The sequence below is a fragment of the Hemibagrus wyckioides genome, linkage group LG22 (assembly GCF_019097595.1).
Source record: "Hemibagrus wyckioides isolate EC202008001 linkage group LG22, SWU_Hwy_1.0, whole genome shotgun sequence".
Lineage (NCBI taxonomy): Eukaryota > Metazoa > Chordata > Actinopteri > Siluriformes > Bagridae > Hemibagrus > Hemibagrus wyckioides.
In genome coordinates, this window is record NC_080731.1 from 21011366 (window position 1) to 21021365 (window position 10000).

Below are 10000 nucleotides of genomic sequence, written 5' to 3' on the forward strand. Positions count from 1 at the left end.
GTGTTTGTGTATAATGTGTGTGTGTTTGTGTATAGTGTGTGTGTTTGTGTATAATGTGTGTGTGTGTGTTTGTGTATAATGTGTGTGTGTATAATGTGTGTGTGTGTTTGTGTATAATGTGTGGGCTTGTGTGTGTTTGTGTATAATGTGTGTGTGTATAATGTGTGTGTGTTTGTGTATAATGTATGTGTGTGTGTATAACGTGTGTGTGTGTGTATAATGTGTGTGTGTGTGTATATAACGTGTGTGTGTGTGTGTAATGTGTGTGTGTGTGTATATAACGTGTGTGTGTGTGTAATGTGTGTTTATAATGTGTGTATGTGTATATAATGTGTGTGTGTGTGTGTATAATGTGTGTGTATAACGTGTGTGTGTATAATGTGTGTGTGTGTGTGTGTGTAATGTGTGTGTATAATGTGTGTGTATAACGTGTGTGTGTATAATGTGTGTGTGTGTGTGTGTGTGTAATGTGTGTGTATAATGTGTGTGTATAACGTGTGCATGTGTATAATGTGTGTGTGTGTGTGTGTGTGTGTGTAATGTGTGTGTGTATAACCTGTGTGTGTGAGTGTGTGTAATGTGTGTCTGTGTATAATGTGTGTGTGTGTGTGTGTAATGTGTGTGTATAACGTGTGTGTGTATATATGTGTGTGTGTAATGTGTGTGTGTGTGTGTGTAATGTGTGTGTAATGTGTGTGTATAACATGTGTGTGTGTGTGTAATGTGTGTGTATAACCTGTGTGTGTGTGTGTGTATAATGTGTGTGTGTGTAATGTGTGTATAATGTGTGTGTGTGTATAACGTGTGTGTGTGTGTGTAATGTGTGTTTATAATGTGTGTGTATGTGTATATAATGTGTGTGTGTGTGTGTGTAATGTGTGTGTATAATGTGTGTGTATAACGTGTGTGTGTATAATGTGTGTGTGTGTGTGTGTGTGTAATGTGTGTGTATAATGTGTGTGTATAACGTGTGTGTGTATAATGTGTGTGTGTATAATGTGTGTGTATAACGTGTGCATGTGTATAATGTGTGTGTGTGTGTGTAATGTGTGTGTGTATAACCTGTGTGTGAGTGTGTGTAATGTGTGTGTGTGTGTGTGTGTGTGTGTGTAATGTGTGTGTGTGTATAATGTGTGTGTGTGTGTGTGTGTAATGTGTGTGTATAACGTGTGTGTGTGTATATGTGTGTGTGTAATGTGTGTGTGTGTGTAATGTGTGTGTAATGTGTGTGTATAACATGTGTGTGTGTGTGTAATGTGTGTGTATAACCTGTGTGTGTGTGTGTGTATAATGTGTGTGTGTGTAATGTGTGTATAATGTGTGTGTGTGTGTGTGTAATGTGTGTGTATAACGTGTGTGTGTGTGTGTAATGTGTGTGTATAATGTGTGTGTGTGTAATGTGTGTGTATAATGTGTGTGTGTGTGTGTGTAATGTGTGTGTATAACGTGTGTGTGTGTAATGTGTGTCTGTGTATAAAGTATGTGTATAATGTGTGTCTGTGTGTATATAACGTGTGTGTGTGTGTCTGTGTGTGTATAATGTGTGTGTGTAATGTGTGTGTGTGTGTTTGTGTATAATGTGTGTGTATAATGTGTGTGTGTGTGTGTATAATGTGTGTGTGTGTGTTTGTGTATAGTGTGTGTGTTTGTGTATAATGTGTGTGTGTGTGTGTGTGTGTGTGCGTATAATGTGTGTGCTTGTGTGTGTTTGTGTATAATGTGTGTGTAATGTGTGTGTGTGTGTAATGTGTGTGTATAATGTGTGTGTATAACGTGTGTATGTGTATAATGTGTGTGTGTGTGTGTGTGTAATGTGTGTGTGTGTAATGTGTGTGTATAACGTGTGTGTGTGTAATGTGTGTAGTGTGTGTGTGTATAACCTGTGTGTGTGAGTGTGTGTAATGTGTGTGTGTGTGTGTGTGTGTAATGTGTGTGTGTGTGTGTGTGTAATGTGTGTGTAATGTGTGTGTATAACATGTGTGTGTGTAATGTGTGTGTATAACGTGTGTGTGTGTGTAATGTGTGTATAATGTGTGTGTGTGTGTAATGTGTGTGTATAACGTGTGTGTGAGTGTGTAATGTGTGTGTATAATGTGTGTGTGTGTGTGTGTAATGTGTGTGTATAGTGTGTGTGTGTGTGTGTGTGTGTAATGTGTGTGTGTAATGTGTGTGTATAACGTGTGTGTGTGTAATGTGTGTGTATAACGTGTGTGTGTGTGTGTATAATGTGTGTGTATAACGTGTGTGTGTGTGTATAACACGTGTGTGTGATGTGTGTGTGTAATGTGTGTGTATAACGTGTGTGTGTGTATAATGTGTGTGTATGTGTAATGTGTGTGATGTGTGTGTGTGTAATGTGTGTGGTGTGTGTGTGTGTAATGTGTGTGTATAATGTGTGTGTGTGTGTATAATGTGTGTGTATAACGTGTGTGTGTGTATAATGTGTGTGTATAACGTGTGTGTGTGTGTGTAATGTGTGTGTATAATGTGTGTGTGTGTGTGTGTGTAATGTGTGTGTATAATGTGTGTGTGTGTGTGTGTATAATGTGTGTGTATAACGTGTGTGTGTGTGTATAATGTGTGTGTATAACGTGTGTGTGTGTGTATAACGTGTGTGTGTGTGTGTGTGTGTGTATAACGTGTGTGTGTGTGTGTGTGTATAATGTGTGTGTGTGTGTGTGTATAATGTGTGTGTATAACGTGTGTGTGTGTGTGTGTGTATAACGTGTGTGTATAACATGTGTGTGTGTGTGTGTGTGTGTCTATAACGTGTGTGTGATTGTGTATAACGTGTGTGTGTGTGTAATGTGTGTGTGTGTAATGTGTGTGTATAACGTGTGTGTGTGTGTGTAATGTGTGTGTATAATGTGTGTGTGTGTAATGTGTGTGTATAATGTGTGTGTGTGTGTGTGTGTAATGTGTGTGTATAACGTGTGTGTGTGTATAATGTGTGTGTATAACGTGTGTGTGTGTATAACACGTGTGTGTGATGTGTGTGTGTAATGTGTGTGTATAACGTGTGTGTGTGTATAATGTGTGTGTATAACGTGTGTGTGTGTATAACACGTGTGTGTGATGTGTGTGTGTAATGTGTGTGTATAACGTGTGTGTGTGTATAATGTGTGTGTATGTGTAATGTGTGTGATGTGTGTGTGTGTGTGTAATGTGTGTGGTGTGTGTGTGTGTAATGTGTGTGTATAACGTGTGTGTGTGTAATGTGTGTGTATAATGTGTGTGTGTGTGTGTGTGTGTGTGTAATGTGTGTGTATAATGTGTGTGTGTGTGTGTGTAATGTGTGTGTATAACGTGTGTGTGTGTAATGTGTGTCTGTGTATAAAGTATGTGTATAATGTGTGTCTGTGTGTATATAACGTGTGTGTGTGTGTCTGTGTGTGTATAATGTGTGTGTGTAATGTGTGTGTGTGTGTTTGTGTATAATGTGTGTGTGTGTATAATGTGTGTGTGTGTGTTTGTGTATAGTGTGTGTGTGTATAATGTGTGTGTTTGTGTATAATGTGTGTGTCTGTGTGCGTGTGTGTGCGTATAATGTGTGTGCTTGTGTGTGTTTGTGTATAATGTGTGTGTAATGTGTGTGTGTGTGTGTGTAATGTGTGTGTATAATGTGTGTGTATAACGTGTGTATGTGTATAATGTGTGTGTGTGTGTGTGTAATGTGTGTGTGTGTAATGTGTGTGTATAACGTGTGTGTGTGTAATGTGTGTAGTGTGTGTGTGTATAACCTGTGTGTGTGAGTGTGTGTAATGTGTGTGTGTGTGTGTGTGTGTGTGTAATGTGTGTGTATAACGTGTGTGTGTGTATATGTGTGTGTGTGTGATGTGTGTGTGTGTGTGTGTGTAATGTGTGTGTATAACGTGTGTGTGTTTAATGTGTGTGTATAACGTGTGTGTGTAATGTGTGTGTATAACGTGTGTGTGTGTGTAATGTGTGTATAATGTGTGTGTGTGTGTGTGTAATGTGTGTGTATAACGTGTGTGTGTGTGTGTAATGTGTGTGTATAATGTGTGTGTGTGTGTGTGTGTGTGTGTAATGTGTGTGTATAGTGTGTGTGTGTGTGTGTGTAATGTGTGTGTAATGTGTGTGTATAACGTGTGTGTGTGTAATGTGTGTGTATAACATGTGTGTGTGTAATGTGTGTGTATAACGTGTGTGTGTGTAATGTGTGTATAATGTGTGTGTGTGTGTAATGTGTGTGTAATGTGTGTGTATAACGTGTGTGTGTGTAATGTGTGTGTATAACATGTGTGTGTAATGTGTGTGTATAACGTGTGTGTGTGTGTAATGTGTGTATAATGTGTGTGTGTGTAATGTGTGTGTATAACGTGTGTGTGTGTGTGTGTAATGTGTGTGTATAATGTGTGTGTGTGTAATGTGTGTGTGTGTGTGTGTGTAATGTGTGTGTATAATGTGTGTGTGTGTGTGTGTGTAATGTGTGTGTATAACGTGTGTGTGTGTATAACGTGTGTGTGTGTGTGTATAATGTGTGTGTATAACGTGTGTGTGTGTATAACACGTGTGTGTGATGTGTGTGTGTAATGTGTGTGTATAACGTGTGTGTGTGTATAATGTGTGTGTATGTGTAATGTGTGTGATGTGTGTGTGTGTAATGTGTGTGGTGTGTGTGTGTGTAATGTGTGTGTATAACGTGTGTGTGTGTAATGTGTGTGTATAACGTGTGTGTGTGTATAATGTGTGTGTATGTGTAATGTGTGTGATGTGTGTGTGTGTAATGTGTGTGTATAACGTGTGTGTGTGTAATGTGTGTGTATAATGTGTGTGTATAACGTGTGTGTGTGTATAACGTGTGTGTGTGTGTAATGTGTGTGTATAATGTGTGTGTATAACGTGTGTGTGTGTGTGTAATGTGTGTGTATAATGTGTGTGTATAATGTGTGTGTGTGTGTGTGTGTGTATAACGTGTGTGTGTGTGTGTGTATAACGTGTGTGTGATTGTGTGTGTGTGTGTGTGTATAATGTGACCTGGGCTAACAGCGACTCCGTTGACGACGAGTTCATGTCCACAGAATGACTGGACAGGGTTCGGGCCTCCAGTGAAATCCCACATCAACACTGACTTATCACGAGACGCACTGAAGATCCACGTACTGCCTGCAAAACAACCCAGCTACACACACACACACACACACACACACACTGGGTGAGCTGGTCATCATGGTGACTCTGTGTTACATTAGCTATAAGAGTGTGGATGCGGTTACCTTGGTGATCTCCTTGCTGTGGCCATGGAAACATCTGCAGACCTTTCCTGCTCTCCAGTCATACACCACCACCACCTGAGTGACAACACACACGTTACCCACAATTCCTAACCCTCACACACACACACACACACACACACAGCTCACTCACCTGGTCGCTCCCACCCGACACACACAGGTCAGAGGTCAACGAGGTGACACAGTTGACAGCGTCAGAGTGGGCAGGCTCGTACTGCACCACCTGGGCTACGGGTGTAGACTCCGCCCCCTCTCTGGCTCTGCACAGGTAAAGGTGAATGAGTGGGTGTAGCTGAGGAGAGCAAGGTGTTTTTCAGGTAAAGTGTCTCTCACCTGTAGAGGTCAGAGCGGCGGCGCAGTTTACTCTGCAGTTTCCCCATGCTGCTGTAGAGCAGTCTCACCACGCCTCCCGCATGTCACACACACCTCTACACACACACACACACACACACACACAGTGATTATTACAGTCTGCTTATCTGCTCGTTAGTTCGTTAGTGTTTTGTCCACCTGAGGGTCATCACTCTCAGCTCTTCAGATTGTAATTAATTACACATGAAGCTTAATTATTATGCAAATATACGCACGCTTACTGACACACCGCCTCATTTGCATAAATAGGCGTGGAAAAAGTTCTATCTCAGGACAGAATAAAGATGTTAGTGATCTGTCAGTGATCTAGTTTGTTTTCTTCCCCCCTTCCCCCAGCAGGCAGGATCCGGCTGAATCCTATTAAGTGAGTTGATCCTCTCTTCTCCCAGAGCTTTAAGAGCAGCTGACAGAGCCAACATGGCGCTTCTGCACCGCTCCACACCACAGCACACAACATTCTGGAACTTTCTCTGCGCACTGTTTTTGTGTTTGCATCGGTAATAAAGAAAGTCAAAGCGCCCCCCCCCACCTTAAATCACTGGCTTTAATGAGGGGAGCTGCTAGCATGCTAACTTCTCTAACACACAGACGCGCGCGCGCGCGCTCACGCAGATTATCTAACACATGCACGCGACTTACCTGACAGAACCGTGACTTAACCCCGGGGTTGCTCTTGTGTTTATTCCTCAGGGTGTGTGATGAAGATCAGAGTAAAACATCACAAGTTCTTTCACTTTACCGCAGACACGCGTCCCCCCGTTGCCAAGGCGAGCCCGGGTCACGTGGCCGCAGTGGGCGGAGCTAGTGCGATCCATTACACCAAACTCATTATTTCTTCACTTTTTTCTTTCTTTTCATCTTATTTATTAACACAACACCAGTGACCAGTAGTTTACGTGTTAAATACAGCTTTCAGCACGGATATTAATCAAAAACACGAAGTAAACATTTATTTATCAAGTCAGAGTATTTATTAGGTGCTGTAGCTGATCTGAACACACGTCACGTGATGTTTATCTAAACATGACTCTTCATATCAGCCTCTGAAAAAAAACTCCCGTGCGGTCAGCTTAGACAAGAAAACCCCCTCATCTAATCTAATCTATTTACCGCTTTATTTATGGAAATGTATCTGATCCATTAGCGTGTTTAAAAACCCCCTCTCCAGCGCTGAGTAGTTCTCCAGTGAGATATAAACACAGGGCAGGAAACGCGTCAGAGGAAGTGACTCACCCCGCGGTCAGTGATGACAGGACCGCGAGGGGGTTTATTACTATTAACAAGCCTTTATTAGAAAACCTTCTGCTTACAACATATTTATAAACACATTCGGAGCGTAAGCCCCGCCCCTGGGGCTCCACGGTCAGGAGCGTTTATCTGAAGAGGGTCTGAAGTACTTGAGCAGGCTATAACCGTGAGGGCGCTTGACCGCAGTGCGTCTGGACGTGTGTCTAGGAGACATTTTAGGCGTGAGGTCGGTCCGCCTCCACTCTGTACGCAGCTCTCTCTGCACGTCTCGAGGAAGCTGGGAGAACACGTACACATCCACATCAGGAGGAACGTCAGGAGGAACATCAGGTACACGCCCTGCAGCAGTAACCTCACCTGGCTCCTCTGCGGTGATGAGGTCATCAGTGGGTGGAGCTGAAGCGGCGTGACGCTGGAAGCTGGTCATCAGCTCGCTCTGGATGTGCTGCGGGAGAGCTCTGAACACGTCCAGGTCCACGTCAGGGGGGAGCTCAGGAATGAGGAGGGATCTAACGGGATCTGGTGTGGACATGTGGCTGGGATCAGAACGTTCTAGAGCAGAAGGAGCGGACGATCTGATTCGCTGCTGGAAAAATGATGAAGATGATGCTTTCTTGTTCTGGGGATTCACTGTTCCACACACAGCTTCTGGTTGTGTGAAGCTGGAAGGAGAAGCACACACACTGTGTGTAGGGGTGTGTGTGGGTGTGTGTGTGTTGGTGTGTGTGTTGTGTGTGGAGGTGAAGAAGGAGCTGATGGTCTTCCTGTTAGAAGGTTTGTTCTGCAGGTTGGTGAAGCACATGTTCAGCAGCGTTAAGTGAAACGGTTCTCTGACATCCACCAGTTTCTGTAAGAGCTTCATCGCTATGGAAACCAGCTGAGGCACCGCCTCCGGGCAGCCTACAACAAACAAACAAACACACTGTAATAGTGAGATATGGAACATAAAAAAACGTTGATGATCCTGTGTGCAGTGTGTGTGTGAGGGTGTGTGTGTGTGTGTACCATTGATGATCCTGTGTGCAGTGTGTGAGGGTGTGAGGGTGTGTGTGTGTGTGTGAGGGTGTGTGTGTGTGTGTACCATTGATGATCCTGTGTGCAGTGTGTGAGGGTGTGAGGGTGTGTGTGTGTGTGTGAGGGTGTGTGTGTGTGTGTACCATTGATGATCCTGTGTGCAGTGTGTGTGTGTGTGAGGGTGTGTGTGTGTACCATTGATGATCCTGTGTGCAGTGTGTGTGTGTGTGAGTACCGTTGATAATCGTGTGTGCAGTGTGTATGTGTGTGAGGGTGTGTGTGTGTGTGTGAGGGTGTGTGTGTACACCGTTGATGATCCTGTGTGCAGTGTGTGTGAGGGTGTGTGTGTGTACCGTTGATGATCCTGTGTGCAGTGTGTGTGTGTGTGAGGGTGTGTGTGTACCATTGATGATCGTGTGTGCAGTGTGTGTGTGTGTGTGAGAGAGAGGGTGTGTGTGTGTACCGCTGATGATCGTGTGTGCAGTGTGTGTGTGTGTGAGGGTGTGTGTGTGTACCATTGATGATCCTGTGTGCAGTGTGTGTGTGTGTGTGTACCGTTGATGATCCTGTGTGCAGTGTGTGTGTGTGTGAGGGTGTGTGTGTACCATTGATGATCGTGTGTGCAGTGTGTATGTGTGTGAGGGTGTGTGTGTGTGTACAATTGATGATCGTGTGTGCAGTGTGTGTGTGTGTACCGTTGATGATCGTGTGTGCAGTGTGTATGTGTGTGTGAACCGTTGATGATCGTGTGTGCAGTGTGTGTGTGTGTGAGGGTGTGTGTGTGTACCGTTGATGATCGTGTGTGCAGTGTGTATGTGTGTGTGTACCGTTGATGATCGTGTGTGTATGTGTACCGTTGATGATCGTGTGTGCAGTGTGTGTGTGTGTGTGAACCGTTGATGATCGTGTGTGCAGTGTGTATGTGTGTGAGGGTGTGTGTGTGTGTACAATTGATGATCGTGTGTGCAGTGTGTGTGTGTGTACCGTTGATGATCGTGTGTGCAGTGTGTATGTGTGTGTGAACCGTTGATGATCGTGTGTGCAGTGTGTGTGTGTGTGAGGGTGTGTGTGTGTACCGTTGATGATCGTGTGTGCAGTGTGTATGTGTACCGTTGATGATCGTGTGTGCAGTGTGTGTGTGTACCGTTGATGATCGTGTGTGCAGTGTGTGTGTGTGTGAGGGTGTGTGTGTGTACCGTTGATGATCGTGTGTGCAGTGTGTGTGTGTACCGTTGATGATCGTGTGTGCAGTGTGTGTGTGTGTGAGGGTGTGTGTGTGTGTACCGTTGATGATCGTGTGTGCAGTGTGTGTGTGTGTGAGGGTGTGTGTGTGTGTACCGTTGATGATCGTGTGTGCAGTGTGTGTGTGTACCGTTGATGATCGTGTGTGCAGTGTGTGTGTGTACCGTTGATGATCCTGTGTGCAGTGTGTGTGTGTGTGTGAGGGGGTGTGTGAGGGTGTGAACCGTTGATGATCGTGTGTGCAGTGTGTGTGTGTGTGTGTACCGTTGCTGATCGTGTGTGCAGTGTGTGTGTGTGTGTGTACCGTTGATGATCGTGTGTGCAGTGTGTGTGTGTGTGTGTGTGTGTGTGTGTGAGGGTGTGTGTGTGTACCGTTGATGATCCTGTGTGCAGTGTGTGTGTGTGTGTGTACCATTGATGATCCTGTGTGCAGTGTGTGTGTGTGTGTGTACCATTGATGATCCTGTGTGCAGTGTGTGTGTGTGTGTGTGTACCATTGATGATCCTGTGTGCAGTGTGTGTGTGTGTGTGTGTACCATTGATGATCCTGTGTGCAGTGTGTGTGTGTGTACCATTGATGATCCTGTGTGCAGTGTGTGTGTGTGTACCGTTGATGATCCTGTGTGCAGTGTGTGTGTGTGTGTGTACCGTTGATGATCCTGTGTGCAGTGTGTGTGTGTGTGTGTACCGTTGATGATCCTGTGTGCAGTGTGTGAGGGTGTGTGTGTGTGTGTACCATTGATGATCCTGTGTGCAGTGTGTGTGTGTGTGAGGGTGTGTGTGTGTGTGTACCATTGATGATCCTGTGTGCAGTGTGTGTGTGTGTGAGGGTGTGTGTGTGTACCATTGATGATCCTGTGTGCAGTGTG

At 44.3% G+C, this 10000-nt stretch overlaps 2 protein-coding genes across 8 annotated transcripts in view; both read right to left on the minus strand.

Annotated features, from left to right (window-relative positions):
• LOC131343197 (WD repeat-containing protein 31-like) overlaps positions 1-6404 on the minus strand; it is a 21523-nt gene extending 15119 nt beyond the window's left edge. For all 4 annotated transcript variants that reach the window (XM_058374679.1, XM_058374682.1, XM_058374681.1 and 1 more), the window contains exons 1-5: positions 6267-6404; positions 5589-5683; positions 5389-5515; positions 5238-5312; positions 4999-5143 (exon numbers count right to left, since the gene is read on the minus strand). In XM_058374679.1, coding sequence (XP_058230662.1) covers positions 4999-5143; positions 5238-5312; positions 5389-5515; positions 5589-5635 — 394 coding nt within the window. In that variant the 5' untranslated portion in view covers positions 5636-5683; positions 6267-6404. The remainder of the gene's footprint in view (positions 1-4998; positions 5144-5237; positions 5313-5388; positions 5516-5588; positions 5684-6266) is intronic.
• Positions 6405-6981: 577 nt separating this feature from the next.
• poli (polymerase (DNA directed) iota) overlaps positions 6982-10000 on the minus strand; it is a 29662-nt gene continuing 26643 nt past the window's right edge. For all 4 annotated transcript variants that reach the window (XM_058374677.1, XM_058374674.1, XM_058374676.1 and 1 more), the window contains one exon: positions 6982-7775. In XM_058374677.1, the coding sequence (XP_058230660.1) occupies positions 6991-7775 (785 nt within the window). In that variant the 3' untranslated portion in view covers positions 6982-6990. The remainder of the gene's footprint in view (positions 7776-10000) is intronic.